Source organism: Amphiura filiformis, chromosome 1, assembly GCF_039555335.1.
Source record: "Amphiura filiformis chromosome 1, Afil_fr2py, whole genome shotgun sequence".
NCBI classification, from domain to species: Eukaryota; Metazoa; Echinodermata; class Ophiuroidea; order Amphilepidida; family Amphiuridae; genus Amphiura; species Amphiura filiformis.
This window is the reverse complement of record NC_092628.1, coordinates 42,716,183-42,736,452: the sequence shown is the minus strand read 5'-3', so window position 1 is coordinate 42,736,452 and position 20,270 is coordinate 42,716,183. Positions and strand designations below refer to the sequence as shown.

Here is a 20,270-nt window from a genome sequence, read left to right as displayed (position 1 = left end):
TTCAGATTACATTGATAAATTTAATCGTATTCTGTTAACTTTTGTTTATATGGATGCACCAGCAAGACGGTGGGTGTCGCTGATGTAAAATCGTTTTCCAAATAAATAAATAATTAATTAATTAATTAATTAATTAATTAATTAATTAAATAAATAAATAAACAAACAAACAAACAAACAAACAAACAAACAAACAAACAAACAAACAAACAAACAAACAAACAAACAAACAAACAAATAAATAAATAAATTTAAAAAAATTTCCATTTTAATTTACCAGGTATCATGGTCAGCGAATGGAAACACTTGTTGTTAATTCTTCAGTCAGATAGGGTTGACCTTGATCTAGTGGTGTGACCTCTGTAAAGAAATTGTACAGGTCGCCAGTTTTACTTTGAACTTGGCCCTGGGCTATCTTTTGTACTGTGGTGGTATTCTTTGGAGCGGAAAGTCGCCTTCCCCTCTTGTTATGCTATACGTATTCTGTATATTATAGTGTATGACATCGGAGCCATACGAGGAAAAAAAGATAAATTGCTACAAGTTTTGGTGTGTTGTAAAGCAGGTAAGATTTTCATTAATTTATCTTTGATCTCCAAAATGAGTAACATTTTAGCCATTAAATGAGGTCAATATGAGAAAATTGTTTAGAAACAGTGATTCATTACATCACTACATCATGGCAGTAAATGTATCGATATCGATGGTTCGATACACCTTTGCATAGAAGTTATTTTCTGATGCGCGAGAGGCGCGAGAAAACTTGGGTAAAAAAACCAGACCAAACGCTAAATTGCAACTGTTCGGTTTTTTCTCTCTGCTGCAGTTAGACATATGCCACTGGCTCTGATGAACGTTGATGAAACCTAAAATTTCTGAACTCAGAACTATAGCTACAAAAACAAAAGCTGCAGTTATTTCTGTCAGTGAAACTTGGTTTGACTCATCAATTACAGATAGCGAAGTAGGCCTATATGTATTGATGGTTACTGTATAGTACGCAACGATAGGAACAGTAAATGTGATCATGGAGATGAGGGCTGGAGTGGGCCGGGTTTGTAGTTACATAAGAAATGATATTGCTTTTTACCAAGATATGACTTAAATCATGATCAAATGGAAGTCTTGAATCATTAAGAAATGCCATGAAAACAATCCATATATGGCGTCACAAGTCAACTCTTATTACATACTGACCGACCCTCGTATGACAAATGTTTTGTACATGACTTATACCATTTTCAGAATATGATGGCTACTGCAAGCGATATGTTGTCCACTATTGCTGTGATAGCAGCAATCATTTTACTGGTGAAGTCAATACTGCTTCTGCAACAAAGATGGAAGTTTCAGCAGGCACTGAAGAGTTTCCCTGAACATCCCCGTGGCATTCCATTCCTTGGACACGCAAAAGCCGTAAGTTACAAAGGCTGGACACAAGATCAACAATATGGCCTGAGCCAGCCAGAAGAAATAGCCATGATTGTACCATTATTTATCCTTTTTTTTAATGCAGGGTGTCCTTGGGCAGAGCTCTAGAGCCTAGCCTCACCAAATATGTTGCAGATTTTCTGGGACAACCTGCATTCTCTGCTACACACCGTCGACGTCCTATACGATAAATATAAATTTAATACTCCGTTGGTGAGCGACGGGCGAGTGGTAGTGAGCGACAGGCGAGTGGTATTTCACTGAACGCAAGAAAAGGAGTTCTATCTGATTGGCTAGCAATCGATCGCTTAGGTCGCTCAGTAGTCAACTACAAACTCATGCATTCAATTCGATTGAAATCGATTATTCTATTATTGACGAAGATAAAGAGCGTGATAGTGTGTCAATAATGTACATTGTATTGCACCTGGCTTTACCAGCATTCCTTTATAAAATAATTTTCTCAAAGAGTTGAATATTATCAAAATTTTTACCCAGGATTTCAAATTTTTTACCCGCAAATTGCAGTTAAACATATCCACAGCAAAATACCGGTCCTCACTAATTAGTACATTTAATTTCCAGTTAGTACATTTAAACGAAACCTGTGATTTACGTGACAACAAATAAAATTTTCTTACAATAGAAATATCATATGGGATACTGATATGGTAGGCCGCAACCGCCACAACGTGGAGCTGCTACGCGTAGCTGACTTTTTGTTCCGTGGAGCCAAATTGACCAATCATGTTAGAGTTTTTCATTACTCGGAGGTAAAACTGACCAATCAAGTACGACTTACTCATTACGTGAAGCGAATTTAGTCATTAAGAATTTGCCAGACGAGCTTCACGTAGTTGCAAGATATCCTCGGTCACGATAGTTATGATTCAAAAAGTAATTTATGAAAAGTACGAACCGACTTATTATTAAGATGGACATGCACTCACAAGAAACTCATACAGTATTGTACACAACTATATAGCTAGGCAGAGTGGTGGTAAACCATGCACACAATTCAGGCTGATTTGTACATCTTGCGCGGCGTGGCCTGCGGAATTCGACCTTCAGCAAACCAGTTCGGATTTACTTTATATACTAGTAGTAGGCCATACATACTGTAGTTACGGTACTGCCGTTTTCCTAGTACACAATACTCAGTGCGCTCACCATTGACGCGTGACCTAGTGTATGTTAGAAGTATTATGCCATTGCCTATATGACGTCACTGTGTAAAAATAACCAGTCAATATTTAAAGTATTCTCTGAAATTCTAGAAAATATAGTTTTGTAACATTTCCTAAATTTTTAGCTAATTTAGGTGTTTGGAAATATTGGTACTTTTGTGTTTTAGGAAGGATATGTAAACGACTAACACCAAAAAATATGAACAAATTATTTCTAAACCGTGTTAAGTCTGCAAACCATTATGCTTCTCATTTTCAAGAACGCTGGTTAACAATAAGCAGACTATTGTCTCATTTCGTAAACAAAAGCCCAGACAGTATTGTTACCTTGCGTTCGCTTTATAATCATTCACCCAACTGAAACTATAATACCAGCTCATTGTTCATTGCACAGGTAAAACAGACACAAGTGCAGTGTGTATTTAACCAGAGAAGATCTGATGTAACATAGTTGAGCTGTTTTCATTGAGTGTTATCTTGGTTTAATAGCTTTTAATGGGGTTTAAGTCCTTCAAAGGTCGTGGTGAATTCTACTGTAGACATGACTGCATCATGATTATTTTAAAGTCAACAACATTCAACAATATGATCACCGTGATAGTATGACAGTATCAGTACCGTGGGTGTCAGTGATCCTGGCCTGACACAGTAGACAAACAAACAAACACGCCACACACATGGCACATGCATGCAAGGTAATTGGCTATACACTAATCAAACAATGGTATTGATCCTGTACAACTGTTTGTGGTTTATTTACATTCGATTCATTTAAAATCCACATAGTAAACATTAATTTTGGCAAGAGTTTTTCTCTCTGGAACGATGATGCATCAACTGGCTCCGCGTAATGAAAAGATCTAACATGATTGGTCAATTTAGCTCCGCGAAGCGAAAAGTAAGCTACGCGTAGCAGCTCCACGTTGTGGCGGTTACGGCCAGCCATATACTGATCATGCGAAAATCGTAAAACATAGAATAGAAACAGTGTGGCCGGCTCTCAAAATCTCAAATTGTATGCATAGCCTGAGTCGCACGGCCTATCTCAAACAAAATAGCTCAAAATCACCATGCGTAGTTGTTGAAAACGTGAGGATTTATCGTACTACCACGGCAATTTTTAACACGAAGATATAGGGATGTCGACGGTGTGTGCTACAAACTGACAGTTACTGTATCATTCTTTTCTGTCCCAAAATGTTATGATTTCCTCCTCCTGGAGTCCTAGGACGTTTTATATGCACCTCAGTTCAATAATCCTGGTAGTACCCTTCGTCAGTCAGGTTTGCTGTTAGAAATGGTTTACAGGGTTAGCTGCGCATTAATTGCAACTTAACTGCGCATAGTTTTTGAGGGTATTGTGAAATATCTAAAGAGGTTGCCTTTGAAACACGAGGGATATTCCAAGATCCAAATTACATAACTGATGCAACGTTATCAACCGAATTCATAACCGTCACGTTTAACTCCCCACTTTACAAAATAACAAGATTAGATCAGGCTTACCATAGTTACTCGTGCGTGTAATGTTTCGTCGCACTAGGCTGAGCAGAGAAGATGAGAAAAGAGGAGATCGCTCGAACATATAATCCGATTACCCACAGTTAACCTCCATTCACTTTTCTTTGTTTGGCGTACTTAAAACACCACTTGAAACTTCCTTTGTGGTAATCTGTTCATCCGCCACACGCTCGACTGTTTTGGTAGTTCTCTTTAGTGGAGAAAATATTCCACAAACGGAAGTACATCGTTAAATTCCCAATTTCGCAGTCAAATCATGCTTTGTTTCTTTAAAAAAAAAAAAACTAACCAGAGTGACCATGATTTTTAAACGAGTGAAAATGCATTATATATATCGCAACTCCCATTAAAAAAAATCGAAAGTTTTGTTAAGTTATGGAAAGTCAAGTATAATTAATTTTCCAGTAAAATTAATATAAGGTCAAAGGAAAAGAAATTTAAATGATAACCATTTGAATATATGCGGCAGTTTACGGAAACTTAAAACTAGTGTAATCAGTAATTCAAACTCGTGTCAGTTTCTTCATATACTCCCGTTTTGTGTCCAAACGTGTCCAAAAATGCTATTTGGATCCAAAATGAGGGTCTTTTTCACGTGGATCTCGGGTCAAACTTAGCAGCCGGTCATGCCAAACAATACAGAAATTATATTTCGCGGTCAACTGACGTAACAAATTGATATCCGGGCATGCGCCGTTTAGAGCTAGACAGTCATGACTCGCAAAGCCACTTATCGTATTAGTTGATCAATCGGATTAGATCATTGTTTCCATCAATAGGCGGATGCACACATTATTTATTTGATGTGTGCAGCGAGCGACCTCCTCTTTTATCATCTTCTCTGGGCTGAGGATACGAGCAAGTCATTGTACCACGTAATCCCTCACGCTACCACGTCACACGTGGTGGTCATTGACGTTGCATATTAAGCGCGATCATCTTGTCGAATGTACGAATTAGTTGTCCGTCATATACTTATAGAGTACACTAGTTGTAATAACATAATACCGTATGCATATGTGACGTGTCATGTCAAAAGGAGACACTTTTGGGCAGGTTATCAATTTTGAGGTTTTACATATAAAATATAGAGATATTTTGCTCCACAACGCCGCGCCGTTTGCCCCCAACGAAATCGGACATTCCTAAGCGAAGATATTGAGTTCGTAAGTTATGGTATTATAAAATTGGAAATTGAGATATCATCCTTTAAAAATATTATTGACAAATGTTGAGAGTAGGAATTACCTTGAAAAATATCTCAAAATATACAAGATGCCAGTTATATTCCGGTCTGGAATTATCAGACAATAATTATTTTAAACATTAATAACATTACAAATTCGCAACAAACCCGAATTATGAAAAAATCACCCCGGGCAGATTTTTGGCTTTTTCTCCATTTACAATCCTGCCCAAAAGTGTCTCCTTTTGACATGACACGTCACATATAACTGTTCAATAGAGAAAGCTAGATGAGGTATTGGTCGAAACACTAAGATTATTGATTGATTTAGTTCTTAGATGGTGCACGAGGACAACTTTCTGACTTTGATGACATATATGACAACAACGAGAAAGCAATGCAGGTATGGATGACACCGTTTAAACCAGGAGTAGTTGTTTACCATCCGGATTCTATTAGAGCAGTTTTCAAGACTGCAGGTATTATTTAGTCTTGATATAATTTTATTTATTAAAACGGTTTCTTTAAATGTCTTCATTATAATGCTGTTGACTTCTACTCACGCGTATGAGTCATGTATCATCGCCTTAAGGGACCGTTCATAAATACTTTGGTGGGGGACTGGGCAAAGTGTGGGGGACACAAAAAGTTTTGAGTTGCACAAAGGGGGGACCAAAAGTTTTGGTTACTAAAGGAGGGGGGGTCAAAAAGTTTTAAACAAAAAATACCCAAAGAACAAGAGCATACAAAATTTTTGCGCGCTACGCGCGCATATGTACCAATAAAGCCCTTTTTTACCACGATTATGACCCAATGAGTGTAAAATACATTTTTGGCGTGCTACGCGCGCTCATTACCGATGTCCCATTAAAGCCTTTTGAAATCCCAAAGACTTAACATGTATTCCACAGTCGCTATAAGAAAAGGGTGATTATGTATGTATCCCACTGATAATACCGGGTCAAAAAAAGAAAGCTGGCTACGCCCCTGATAAACAAGTCCCAAGTATTAAAAATCTTGAGTATGTGCCCAGATGTTGCTCTGAATTTCCAATGGATAGCGACGGGGAAAGGTGGGGGCATGTGCCCTGGGCGCCACTCTTAGGGGGCGCCAAATTAACCAATTCAGCATCGATTCTGCGCCACTCTAAGCGATGAAAGTCAAAATTTTCGCACGCTTTGCGCGCATATCAGTACAAGTCCTTTGAAAGATCAATTTAAGATATTCTTTCATTATAACCAAAATTAATTAGTGGTAGTAGGCCCTATTTGTGCTCCGGGCGCAATAATTATTTCAAGAATCGGGAGCGACACCTATCCTTAGCCCTGGGTGCCACAAGCCCTAGCTACGCCACTGTCAATTTCCCTTTTTTGTATTACTTTTATGTATTTATTGGTTATAAGAATGAAACAAAAATTAGAATGCATAAATTGAAATTAAACTTCATACAAGTCACAGCGTGTGAAAAACAACTTAAACATTCAGGCCTATAATTGTGACTGAGTTTGCACAAATGGAGTAGCCCCCTCCCCAGACTGTTTTTTAACCTCTTGGAAAGCTGAGACGAATATACCTAAAGTATATTCGTCTCAGTTGGAAAGGGGGGGGGGTCAAAAAAGTTTTATATGTCTAAAGAGGGGGGTCAAAAAAGTTTTAGGTTCTCTGGAGGGGGGGTCAAAAAAGTTTTGACTCCAAAATTTCCAAGTGCCCAGCCCCCCCCCCACCAAAGTATTTCTGAACGATCCCTAAGGTTAGCAACTATTTTAAACTGTTGCGATTTGGTAGTTCACAGCATCTTGCAAATGGTGGTGAGCTCTGGCAAAAATTGCATTAATCATTTCATAGTGAGTGTGTAGAAGAACTCAAAAATCACAGATATACTTTTATAGGTCCTGTGGTTCTTGAGCTATGTTGTAAAGAGGGCTGAAACAACAACACCTTTGTAAAGCATACATAACTCGATTTTTATTATCTAAATCAATAATTATTGAAAACTAGCACTTTGATGCTTTGCAGAAGTTCATTCTACAAATCATATATACTTTGACAACTTGCTTGATTTATTGTTGTTAATGAGTTATGTACGTTTTACACAAGTGTTGTTGTCTCAGCCCTTTTTACAACATAATTCATGAACCACAGGACCTACAAAAGTATATCTGTGATATTTGAATTCTTCTACACACTCGCTATGAAATCATCAATACATTTTTTTGCCAAAGCTCACTACCATTCGCAAGATGATGTGAACTACCAAATCACAACAGTTTAAAATAGTCATGATAGTTGCTAACCTTAATGACATGCTGAGATTCATATGAATTATGTAAGAGAATTACAGACCCTTTTTACAGATGTAAATTTTGATTACTTACGTTACTAACCGTCTGTTACAAATATGAGAAAAATCAGTTATTCATTCATCTTACTATTTACTTATTTACATCCATTTATTGCAGAGCCAAAATTCCAGGAATATCAGTTCTTCATACCGTGGTTAGGCGATGGTTTAGTGATATCCACTGGGAAGAAGTGGTCACGAAATCGGCGACTATTGACTCCGGCATTTCATTTTGATATTTTGAAACCGTATGTGAAAGTATTTGTGGAATCCACAAATAAGCTAGCTGTAAGTGCAACAAATTCATATCATATGTCGAGTAAATTATGCATGTACAAGGGGTCCCAAAAGTATTTTTACTCGTGTGTTTTTGTTGTTGTTGTTGTTGTTGTTGTTGTTGTTGTTGTTGTTGTTGTTGTTGTTGTTGTTGTTGTTGTTGTTTGTTTGTTTTAAAAAAAAAACATAAATTTCAATGGGTGTTTAAAGTTATTTTGCTTTTTGACAATGTATAATGTTTAACCTGTTTATATTTCATTTGGTACATTTTAAGACAGTTTGATCAAGTATTTCTTGCAATATGCGAGACAGAAGCGTATCAAGAAAGAAATGCGGAAACCAGCTTCGCTGAGCCGCGTTTAGCTGCTGAAGTCAATTGAGAAAACTGTTTGGAACAAATGGGCGGCATTTGTTTGTCCAGAATAAAGGTTGAAGCAGCGCACAGCGATAAGACCAAGTTCACCCAGATTTTTATGATAAATTCAATATAAAGTGTTTGGAATACAGCACAGTGGAGCGGCCGTGTGTGAGTATTCGAGGACTGGAGGATCGAGTCTATGTTGACCGTGTGGTTTTGAGGGTCATCGGAGGTCAATGGTCATGGCTTTTAAACTTTGCCCTATCGGACTCAAACTTGGTGGGTGGAATCCTTGATATGAGGGGAATATATGTAAGAAACAAAATTGAGGTCAACCGAGGTCAAAGGTCATCTAGGGGCTGAATTTAAACTTTGCCCTATTGGGCTTAAACTTGGTGGGTTCTAGGGGAGCATGAAAAAATCATATCGAGGTCGCCCTAATAGCTACAAGGACATTACAGCTACAGGTGCACTAGTGTAATTAATAATTGAATGCATTCATTGTTCGACGTTTTCTTGTACTTCATAATAGTATACTTTGTTATTTCCAAACAGAATAAATGGAAAGCAGAATGTGCAGACAGCGCATGTTCAATAGAGGTCATGCAAGATATAAGTCTGGCAACACTGGACAGTCTAATGAGATGCGTCATGGGAGTAGAAGATGATTTTCAAAGGATGGGGTAAAACCATACTAATCTAATAATCAGGGGGTTTCTTTCTTTCCTTCCTTTTTCTTTCTTTCTTTCTTTCTTTCTTTCTTCGTTTCTTTGTTTGTTTGTTTCTTTCTTTCTTTCTCTTTTTTTTCAATTTCTCTCCCCTCCCTCTCTCTCACATTCTTTCTCTCTCTCTCTCTTACACTCTTAGGGACCATTCACAAACACTTGTTAAGGTAGGGGGCTGATGCAAAATGAAATGTTCACATTTTTCAGGGCCCCCCTTTCGGACCTAAAATTATTTTCAGCCCCCCCCCCCCCTTTTTTTGGCCATGAAAAATGTAAAATGTACGTCAACACCACAGAAAATAGTGTAAACTCAAGTTCTACTAGAAAAATTAAGGTGATTTTTTCAAGGCCCCTCCCCTTCAGAGGGATAAAAACAATTATCCCCCCCCCCCGTTTTTGCATCTGCCCCTCCCCATTACAAGTGTTTGTGAACTGTCCCTTAGTACATGATAGGGCATGTTTAATATACATGGTAATCTCAAAGGGATACCTTTATATTTTACCTCTCTCAATAACAAAAGGAATTTTCAACTGTTGCTATCAGAAATGGGTGGTTGGCCCTGTAGATGGGATTAATGTACGTCTTGGTCGTCCGTCATGTCCGTGTTCAAGATGTATGATTCTTGACAGGTTCCTATTGTGGTCTGTCCCTTCCAAGGAATCACGCAGTGACGTACTAGTGGCGTCCTTTATTTCTTATCTTGTCGTTTGGGTCCACTAAAGACACTGGGGTGATTGCATGGTCCACCCTCGTCCTATATTGGGGGATTTATTCGCCATAAGGGTGAACTTGATATCTGCCCAGCGAATTAAGATGGTCTGTAAATTCCTGTGCGTGTCCATGCATTGACTTCCTTCTGAAGTTTTGTGCGCGTGTCGTCGACATAACGATACCACCAAGACGGGGATGGGTACTGTTTTGATGGTTATTTATTCTGAATGTTCCATGTAGGCCCATCCATATTATGTATATGTTGCACACACTGTGAAACCGGCGAGCCCGTGGCCGATCCATGGAATGCGGACAATATGGGCTATTAAATTAAAAAATAAATAAACAAAACGCGTGTTGAGATCAAGAAATAAATACTTTTTATGGGTACAGGTGAACTTTCATGCTAATAATGATACCTTTTAGTTCTGGTTTCATTTACTCTTGTGTTTTTTTGTACCCTTCAATCTCAAAAGGAGAAAGCACCCGTATGTTCATGCTACATATTTTCTGACGGAACAAGTTTTGATGCGTTTTGGAAGTCTTCTATATCGGTCTGACACTATTTATGCTTTGAGCCCCAATGGCCGTGCCTTCCGCAAAGCAGCGAAGACTGCACATGATTTTTCTGAAAAAGCGATCAGAGAAAGAAGGCAGCGACTTGAACATTCCAATTATGACTCGTCGAAAGAACGGCTGAGGCCTTTCCTGGATATTCTTCTTCAAGCCAAGGTTAGTCAATGTAACTATAATTAAGGATATTTCGGTAACAATAGTTGACGATACCTAATTGTGTCAAACATTGGGCCAAAAAAACTTCGTGTCTTGCCCTCAGCGACCGACCCTAAAACCTAAAAAATCAGGGTCGACCGACTCACCCAATTTTTCCACTCCAACTTCCAAGGCAACACAATAATTTTTTTGTCCTATGTCTGAAACAAAATCAATAATAATAATGATGATGATATAAAAGGAAGGTTTTATTTCAAACTCTAACGGTGACCCGCAGGTCAAATTGCTAGAATTGTACATTAAACACACCTAAACAGACACAATGCAATTTGCAGGCAGCAGCTTAATCAGCGCCAATATTGCAACATTGAAACAAACAACTATACAAACATCCAATCCAACCATGGAGGTACTACCTCCATGATGATCCAACCCAACTCCATCCCCCAGTAGGCAATGAGGATAAAGTGCCTTGCCCAAGGACACAACACGTTGGCACGAGCTCGCAACCTATGGATTATGAGTCGGGCGCCTTGTCCACTCGGCCACACGTGCTCCCAAAATGATGATGATGATGATGATGATGATGATGATGATGATGATGATGATGATGATGGTAGTGGTGGTGCTGGTGGTGGTGGAGGTGAGAGTATTTAATAATCTGATCATCTTATGCTTCCTTGCTAAGGATGAAGATGGTGTTGGTTTAAGCGACATAGAAATACGCAATCAAGTGGATACCTTTATGTTTGGAGGTCATGATACGACATCATCTGGATTGTCGTGGATTGTTTACAACTTGGCTAATCATCCAGAATTCCAAGAAAGATGTAGGAATGAGGTGGATGAAGTAATGGAAGGAAAAGCTGACAATGACAGCTAATGACCTCGAATGGTAATTATGCACTAGTATTCACATTGTTTCAATATGTACATGCTTCATTATACACTGCAAAAACTCGGGTGTTAAAAGTAAGGCACCACCGGTTGGAGTCAATAGATGACCGCCCTCAGGGGTGTTATTTTTTAACACTTTTGGGTGTTATTTTTACACTCTTAGTGTCATATTTAGTACCTGGAAGGTATAACAATTACATCAAAAGTGTTAAAAACGACACTCGTGGGTGTATACATGCTTCATTTACACTGCAAAAACTCGGGTGTTAAAAGTAACACCGGTTGGAGTCAATAGAGGACCGCACTCAGGGGTGTTATTTTTAACACTTTTGGGTGTTATTTTTACACTCTTGTGTCATATTTGATACCTGGAAGGTATAACAATTACATAAAAAGTGTTAAAAAAACGACACTCGTGGGTGTAATGTACATGCTTCATTTACACTGCAAAAACTCGGGTGTAACACCGGTTGGAGTCAATACAGGACCGCACTCAGGAGTGTTATTTTTTAACACTTTGGGTGTTATTTTTACACTCTTGGTGTCATATTTGATACCTGGAAGGTATAACAATTACATCAAAAGTGTTTAAAAAAACGACACCCTGGGTGCGATCCTCTGTTGACTCCAACCGGTGTTACTTTTAACACCCGAGTTTTTGCAGTGTATGTGCATGTTGTTAATAGGGGCGTAGGAAAAGCTATTGTTTACAATAGTTTGGAGGTTTTCTTTAATTCAAACCAAACATGACATTGTGTCTAATTAACATAAAACGCATAAATCAATATTTTCTGACATTTCAGTGTTGGGGTTCGTGTTAATATTTTTGAAAGCAATACATGTGTAAATAGCTCAGAAAATAATGAGCAGAACAAAATATAATTTCTTTCGTCATAATAAATTACAGGAATGATTTGCACCAACTGGATTACCTGACACAATTTATTAAAGAGAGTATGCGACTTTATCCACCAGTGGGAATAGTTGGCAGAGAATTGAAATCATCGCCACTACAATTACCAGATGGGAGAGTAATTCCTAAAGGTTAGATGTATGTGTTGGGTTGTGTAGGGGGATGTAGGGGGATGTATGTGGGGAGGGGGTGGGTGGGGAGTATGTAGTGCATTAGTACATTGTAAACACTCATTTTTGGTTTCATTGGATCAGATCTTTCCACTTGTGTTCCCTCGTTCAGTTGCATAAGGCCTCGTATCCATAGGCTGTTCCCTTGTGACGTGTGCCCTTGTTCCGTGTTTACTTTTTCCCATGTGACCTGCCACACAGACAACGAACCGTACCGGCCACTAAGCAAAACAAAGGTTCGTTGTCTGTGTGGCAGGTCACATGGGAAAAAGTAAACACGGAACAAGGGCACACGCCACAAGGGAACAGCCTATGGATACGAGGCCTAATTAAAGGGAATCGACAATCATAACATTATGTCTTATACAAGGTAACCCATAAAAAGGTTACACGTAGAAAATGAAGCGCATTTTGTGATGGTACAACAAAACAATGTCATATTTTCAGATATTGTTTATTGGTCATTCTTATAACTGTTTGCTAAGTTTCAATTCCGAGCGCAAGATGACAGGGGTGTCAAGAGTGGCTAACCATCAAAATATCTCACAACGAAAGTTGAGCACACGCGCCGCATACTTTTGTTGTCACATTTTTTTCTTCATTACCTTTTATGTTTCTCTTATTTTTCATTGTTGAACTTATTGAACAAAAGAAACATATTCTGTCGGTCCGTGTCACGTCACTTCCGGTTGATGATGTTTGAGTGAAAACAACGGGGAAAACAAGTCCCCGATTCGATTTTTGTTGATGATTTCTGTCATTGGTGTTATGTAAATTTCGATCGCAAATAGTCAGTGGAATCAAACAACCGTTTCTAAGTCTTAAGAGTGAAAGAAACTTACTTGATTTACCGTTTATATACTGACAAACTTAAAATTAAATTCCATGGTCGAGTGTCGTTTTTTTCCGAAATTGAATGCCACTCCAGCAACATCGCTATGTAGCCTCCTTCACAGCCGGTTTCTGTTGTTCACAACAAACCGTGCGCCACATGCAGTTTGGGCCCGAGACTAGAGATAGCCCGGATGTTCGACCGACAAAATAGAAAAATAAAATATTGTACACTGAAAATAAATCAGTTTTAGAACTTCTTGACTCTTGGTGGTTACAAATAAAGGAATGTGGTCATTGGAGAAGAACACGTTTTGGGCGAAAGCAGTTCTGCACGCTGTATTCATGAACATAGTGAAATGAATAACACTATTTTACATTTATATTTGGATCTTGTTGACTTGAAATCGCTGCTGTTTGTTACATTTCTAACTGAACTCTTGAAATAAAACTGAACAAGTTTCATTCTTTGTTTATCAGAATAAAATACTGCATCTACCATGCTATGGCTGGACATACTCAAGTGCCCCGCCAAATGCACAGTGGCTGTGACGGTGGCATGTCACGTAAAGAGCTTGCTCAAGAATGCGTGGAATGTAGATTAAGTACGTAGGTTGTGAACTTGACATTCACAGGGGTACTAGTAGATGGTACATAGACTACCGGTATGTCATGAAAAGAATATTTATATTTGTTAACATTAACTTAGATTATTTTCAAAAATCTACATGTAACCTTTTTGTGGGACACCCGGTATGTTAGAAAAATAATTATCAAGTACGAAAAACATGGTTTTATTTGAAGCAACCTCATATTGACCCGGGTATTGACCATAAAAACTGATAAAACCAAGTTATTCATGCTTGATAATTATTTTTCTTACGGAAAAAGGCAAAATGTTGTGATTGCCGGAGACTTTAAACTTTTATCCCTTACTTTGTGTTCTATGGTTTACAGGTGCTACCGCCTTCCTTCATATCAACGGACTTCATCGCAATCCGAGTGTCTGGGAAGATCCACTTGTTTTTGATCCGGAGAGATTTTCGAAGGAAAATTCGGCCAATCGGCACTCCCATGCATTTACTCCCTTTGCTGCCGGTCCAAGGTAGGTTTACACATGGCTTAAGAATGCATGTTGAAAATGGTTTTTGGTTAAGCAAAACTAGGGCTAATATTAAATACAACCTAATAACATCATGCACGACGGGTTACATTCTCTTGTGCTTCGGGTATCAAGTGGACCAGTTCGGATACTGGCTCCGCACTTCGATGAGAACCACCAAAAACAGATAATTGGACTAATAGGCCAGTCAAGATTTCAAGTAAGTCTGTCTCGCCACCGGTCAAATTGCGGCTCTAATGTAGGCCTACACTGTACATTCTTCAAATATCATCAATTAGTTATACCACCATAGGCATTTTCAACATCTTGCCCCCGATGGATTGTGTCAAAGGCTTTCTTGAAGTCTGTAAATTTGAATATCTCTGGCAAGTTGTTCGTCCCAATTAATTTTATGTCATCTTTTTTTAATTTCTTTAAAGGAACTGTATTGGTCAACACTTTGCGATGTCCGAGATGAAATCGTTTACCGCTGTGCTGTTACGTCACTTCCGTTTTTCTCCTGACCGTAGCAAACCAGTTCAACGGATTAATGAAACTATACTCAGAAGTACTACTGGCATACCTGTGATGGTCACTCCGAGAGATAAATAATTGATTATAGAGAACCGAAACGTCTTTTATTACTAAATTATCGCTGTTCAAAGTCAAACTTTATTTGCTAAAAAATAGCTATTGTGCCGGAGCTAGTGATGTTTTATGCTTAAATATTGAGAAAAATGAAGCCCACACCCATAGAGAAAGGTATGGGTTAATACGAGAGATCATTGTAATAGATTTTAACCCCCCCCCCATGTGCATGATTTTCTTTAGGGGGGATAACGAAAACTTTCGTTTTGACCTACTATTTGTCATAACTCAATAATGTGGAAATATACAGTGGCTTCATTGACTCATTTTGCTATAAGATCAATGTATATAAACACATCCCAAAAAGTAATTACCCCCTTTGTTACGAGGCAATACCAGTAACTCCGAATCTATGCATACAATTTTGAAATAACAATAAACAAAAAGAATACCAGTTGTGTTTTGCACATTTGTCTTAAATAACCAAACTGTAGTCGTGTTCACATAGTCGGATATAAGTGAGTTATTACCGGTAATAAGCGACTTATAACCGGTAATAGTGACTTATCGCCGGTATTAAGTGACTTAAGTCCGACCGTGTGAACACGACGTGTGTTGCCACATATGCAGATTTAAAAGTTGTACCTAAATCCATTGAAAATGATGCTTTTGTTTTACATGTTGTACGAGTACAGTATCTCTGTTCGTCATAGGTCACTGCGGGTCACCCTTGACCAGTCATGTAGAAAATGTAATAGTACACTGACTGGAGTATCTTTTTAGTGCAACTTTTGATTCTGCATCTTTTTCCATTCAAGGAGTCACCATGGCTACAAATTTTGAGTTATCCAGACAAATGAGGTATCAAAATGTGCATAACTAAAGTATGTTTCTTTTTGCTATTTCATTTTAAAAATTGGATGCATATAAAAGTATTGCCTCGTAATAAAGGGGAGGGGGTAATTACTTTATGGGATGTGTTTATCACACTGCAGAAATAAACTGTATTATTTAAGCAAAATGATAACCAAAACTGGAAATATATGAACTGAAGGCTCTCTATTGGAGATGGAATGTCTAAATTGCATATATCATGTACATGATGCATTGGGGTGGGGATTGACTGTGGACTCTCAGATTCCAAGTGCTGCAACTTCTTTTAATTAAAATGACTAAAATGGCAAGATAATATAAAAGGAAGAGATTTCATTCATTCATTCATTCATTCATTCATTCATTCATTCATTCATTCGTTCATTCATAAAAGGTTTATTCATAAATTGTCATCACAGTATAAAAAACTGAATTGTAACATTTTTTCATACAAATTCAACAACATCAAAATAATCAATACGAGAAAATACGAAAAATATCAAAATGAGCATTGACCAGCACATATGCCCCATACATGCATACTGTAAACACTAACACACACCTACCTGTTTATAAATACCTCCAAACGAGGACCTCGACTTAACGAGGATCTATAACCGAGGACTCACACGCCCGTTTTTAATCGACACACGCACCGTGGACCTGACACACCAGACAACTTACTACTAGTACTATCCAACTGTGACCCGTCCTATACCCCCTATGGGGGACCTATGTTATATGTTATCTTATATGCATATTTCCATCATTTACGTCATCCTGGTCATAGTAACAAACCGAGGACGTCCTCGTTTGGAGGTGTGTCCTCGTTGTATGGTGTGTATCCATATGTATAGGTCCTCGTTTGGAGGCATTTACAAACGCCCAAGCACCCTCACACTCACCCCACGCACCCCCGCGCATCACACACACATAACCCTAACTAACACCCACCCCCTCAGGGGGAGGGCCTCTCACCACCCACACAAACCACACAAGAAGCACACCCTACACTCCCACACTCACCCAACACACCCCACACGGACCCCTACACTTAAAACCAATCCAAGTTTTAAAATAGATTCATGCAACTAGGCTTCAATAAAAAAACATAGAATAGGTATATTGCACGCTGTATAATTTGGTGTATTAAAAACATTTTTGTCTCAATTTTTTAGCATACATTATGTAATAAAAAGGGGAAACTACAAATCTGGCTTTTGTGGGGTTTTGTGTGTGTGTGTTTTTTTTAATGTTTTTTGTTTGTTTGTTTGTTTGTTTTTTGTTTTTGTTTTGTTTTTTAATCAAGACGCTATATTTCATGCAGGCAATGTTTATATTTTAAATATTTGAATTATTAACTAAAAAGAGGCAAAAAAATGATCTTTTTTTAGCTAAAACTCCCAAAGTCGATTTGTATTAGGCCTAGATGAATCATGAACTATTTCTGTAGACCACCGATATACGTTTTCTCAGTTAAATTAACACAGGGGGCATGGCAGCCCCTGATGATCGTTGATTCTTGATCAGGAAAATAAAATATCCCCCCCGGTTCTATTAATATTAAACACAATTATGTATACGTCATCAAATTACCATACAATAATACTATTGATAGTCCAGCCGTACGGTGACATGATCTGCATTTTTGAAAAAAGCACAAAATTTGTACAGTTTTTAATAATATTGCATCACACTGATCATATCTCCATTTATAGTACAGTAGGCCTACTTAAAAGCAAGAAACTCCTTGGTTTACGGGGGGGGGGGGCACTCGAATATGAAAGTGACGTAAACTAGGGGTCAATCAGTGTAGAATTTTTCAGAAAAAAAAGGGGGTCATGATTCGGTGTTGGCAATGTGTGATTTAGTATGGGAGGGCCAAAATTTCACATCATTAACAATCAAAAATAAGTAAAGTAGGTAATGGGGATACGCATCCTGCACAAGAACAAATAAACACAATGGGGAACGATTGCTCGCTACAAGAGGAAACTGAATATATTTAATAAGAAAGAGTGAACAGTTTAACCAACCCAAAGTGTTACAATTAAACATGACAACAAATAAACACAAATCCCGACCGGCACACAACCCAACTTGAAAAAAAAGCAAGGGAATGTGCCGGCATGGGAATCGAACCCACGACCTTCCGATATCTAGACGGACGCCTTATCCATTAGGCTACCAGCTCCCACTGATAAACGGTGGTTAAAGCTGGGTCTAATGTTATAGCAGTCATGGTATACAATACACACACAAGTATTACACAAGTACGCATGTGCAGGAGATCATTATTGATGCTTAATCGTTTCCCCAGTATAATTATAAGTAAAGTAGGTAATGGGGATACGCATCCTGCACAAGAACAAATAAACACAATGGGGAACGATTGCTCGCTACAAGAGGAAACTGAATATATTTAATAAGAAAGAGTGAACAGTTTAACCAACCCAAAGTGTTACAATTAAACATGACAACAAATAAACACAAATCCCGACCGGCACACAACCCAACTTGAAAAAAAAGCAAGGGAATGTGCCGGCATGGGAATCGAACCCACGACCTTCCGATATCTAGACGGACGCCTTATCCATTAGGCTACCAGCTCCCACTGATAAACGGTGGTTAAAGCTGGGTCTAATGTTATAGCAGTCATGGTATACAATACACACACAAGTATTACACAAGTACGCATGTGCAGGAGATCATTATTGATGCTTAATCGTTTCCCCAGTATAATTATAAGTAAAGTAGGTAATGGGGATACGCATCCTGCACAAGAACAAATAAACACAATGGGGAACGATTGCTCGCTACAAGAGGAAACTGAATATATTTAATAAGAAAGAGTGAACAGTTTAACCAACCCAAAGTGTTACAATTAAACATGACAACAAATAAACACAAATCCCGACCGGCACACAACCCAACTTGAAAAAAAAGCAAGGGAATGTGCCGGCATGGGAATCGAACCCACGACCTTCCGATATCTAGACGGACGCCTTATCCATTAGGCTACCAGCTCCCACTGATAAACGGTGGTTAAAGCTGGGTCTAATCAAAAATAGTTTTTTACCCAATTCTCATTCATTTTGTTTTTTCAAAATGCGCGCAAAAAAGGCGCCAAAATTTCTTTTTTGAGGACTAATGTTGAAACGGGGCAGTCGGTGTAGGATTTGCCAAAAATACCGTGGGTCTTTTCATGGGCACATGACGTATGTCAATATATGGGAGTGCCCCGGGGAGGGGGGGGGGGCTAGTACATGTATGAGTTGATATTATATAGAGGGCTTAGAGCAAGAACTAGCCTACCGTAGCTATGTCCACAATTACATGCCATTTCGGCAACAAATGGATGCATGGTTAATTCTGCCCTCCACAATAAATGCAAGTGACTTTGGGGTATAGGTAGCTATAATAGGTCACTTACACAGTTAGCATAGACGCAAGTGACCACTACATGGCCCGAAAGTCATTTACATTATAGAGGGCCGAATTAACCGTTGATTTGTTGCCGAAATGAGTAACACGGATGATGTAATCGTGGGTAGCCGTCGATATTTGGGTCGAAAATATCTTTGTTCAACCGGTTGTCATATACCGGTATACAGGGTGTCCCAGAAAAAAATACTGGGCGAATGAATTTGGACGTAAGTCAAGAAATAGATATTAGAATCTAAACATCAGCGTGTAGTAGCCCATCTTATTCTGCATCTTATAGGGCCTACGTCAATTGCAGAGCTAATTACTGGAATCGTTTGACTGATTGCGAAGAAATGAGCGATTACATAACGCATACGTCAATTCACTTCATTCCAAGTTTGAAAGATCATTCAACAAGCTTCAACACAATGCGAACTGTCAAGTGCTTCATATTTTGTTCTGTGAAATCCTTTTCGTTCTTTTTAAACAATCTGTTTCTTGAAAAACAATCTGTTTCTTGCAAAACCTAATTAAAATTAAGTTTTGTTCAAATTTGAAAACCTGCACAATATTGCTTGCATGAAAGATGATGCTCGGTACTTGTAAATATCTTTTTTTGTTATTAAATGTTGATATAAATGTTGCTTAAAAAAATTCTCACACACATTAAAGTTTTTGGAATATTTCCACGAAATTGTAATGCAAACTTTAAATCTTTTAAAACTTCAACATGAATGTTGCATGGGTATCAAAAAGCCTTCAAAAATCAAACGTAAAACTGTATTAAAAGCTATTAAAAGCCTATTAAAGCACTTGATCATTGTCATTTATTGTCATTCTTTGCTCAAATGTTCTTTGGAAAGTTAAAATATAATATATTTTGCACAACCTAAAGAATTTAAGTTGGAAAGCTTCCAACTGCAGAAATCAAAGTTTTCTGGGACAAACTGTTATTCACCTTCAGTGAAAGTATGTAACATAACACCGTCGGATTATAAAAT

General features: G+C 38.2%; 2 protein-coding genes across 2 annotated transcripts; both read left to right on the top strand.

Annotated features, from left to right (window-relative positions):
- Window positions 1–473: 473 nt before the first annotated feature.
- Window positions 474–11,352, top strand: LOC140160505 (cytochrome P450 4F4-like). Its single transcript, XM_072183741.1, has 7 exons — window positions 474–565; window positions 1,246–1,416; window positions 5,657–5,804; window positions 7,785–7,954; window positions 8,856–8,983; window positions 10,214–10,469; window positions 11,158–11,352. Exons 1-7 carry the CDS (start codon window positions 500–502, stop codon window positions 11,350–11,352), a joined length of 1,134 nt encoding a protein of 377 aa, XP_072039842.1. The 5' UTR covers window positions 474–499.
- Window positions 11,353–12,278: 926 nt separating this feature from the next.
- LOC140147307 (cytochrome P450 4B1-like) lies at window positions 12,279–15,118 on the top strand. Its single transcript, XM_072169088.1, has 3 exons — window positions 12,279–12,410; window positions 14,238–14,385; window positions 14,823–15,118. Exons 1-3 carry the CDS (start codon window positions 12,323–12,325, stop codon window positions 14,992–14,994), a joined length of 408 nt encoding a protein of 135 aa, XP_072025189.1. The 5' UTR covers window positions 12,279–12,322; the 3' UTR covers window positions 14,995–15,118.
- The last annotated feature ends 5,152 nt before the right edge of the window (window positions 15,119–20,270 follow it).

Coding starts and splice junctions, on each gene's coding strand:
- LOC140160505 (XM_072183741.1), top strand. CDS start 500: ATGACATCGGAGCCATACGAGGAAAAAAAGATAAATTGCTACAAGTTT. Junction 8,984..10,213: donor GATGATTTTCAAAGGATGGG/GTAAAACCATAC, acceptor CAATCTCAAAAG/GAGAAAGCACCCGTATGTTC. Junction 10,470..11,157: donor ATATTCTTCTTCAAGCCAAG/GTTAGTCAATGT, acceptor TTCCTTGCTAAG/GATGAAGATGGTGTTGGTTT.
- LOC140147307 (XM_072169088.1), top strand. CDS start 12,323: ATGCGACTTTATCCACCAGTGGGAATAGTTGGCAGAGAATTGAAATCA. Junction 12,411..14,237: donor TGGGAGAGTAATTCCTAAAG/GTTAGATGTATG, acceptor TATGGTTTACAG/GTGCTACCGCCTTCCTTCAT. Junction 14,386..14,822: donor CCCTTTGCTGCCGGTCCAAG/GTAGGTTTACAC, acceptor ATTTCTTTAAAG/GAACTGTATTGGTCAACACT.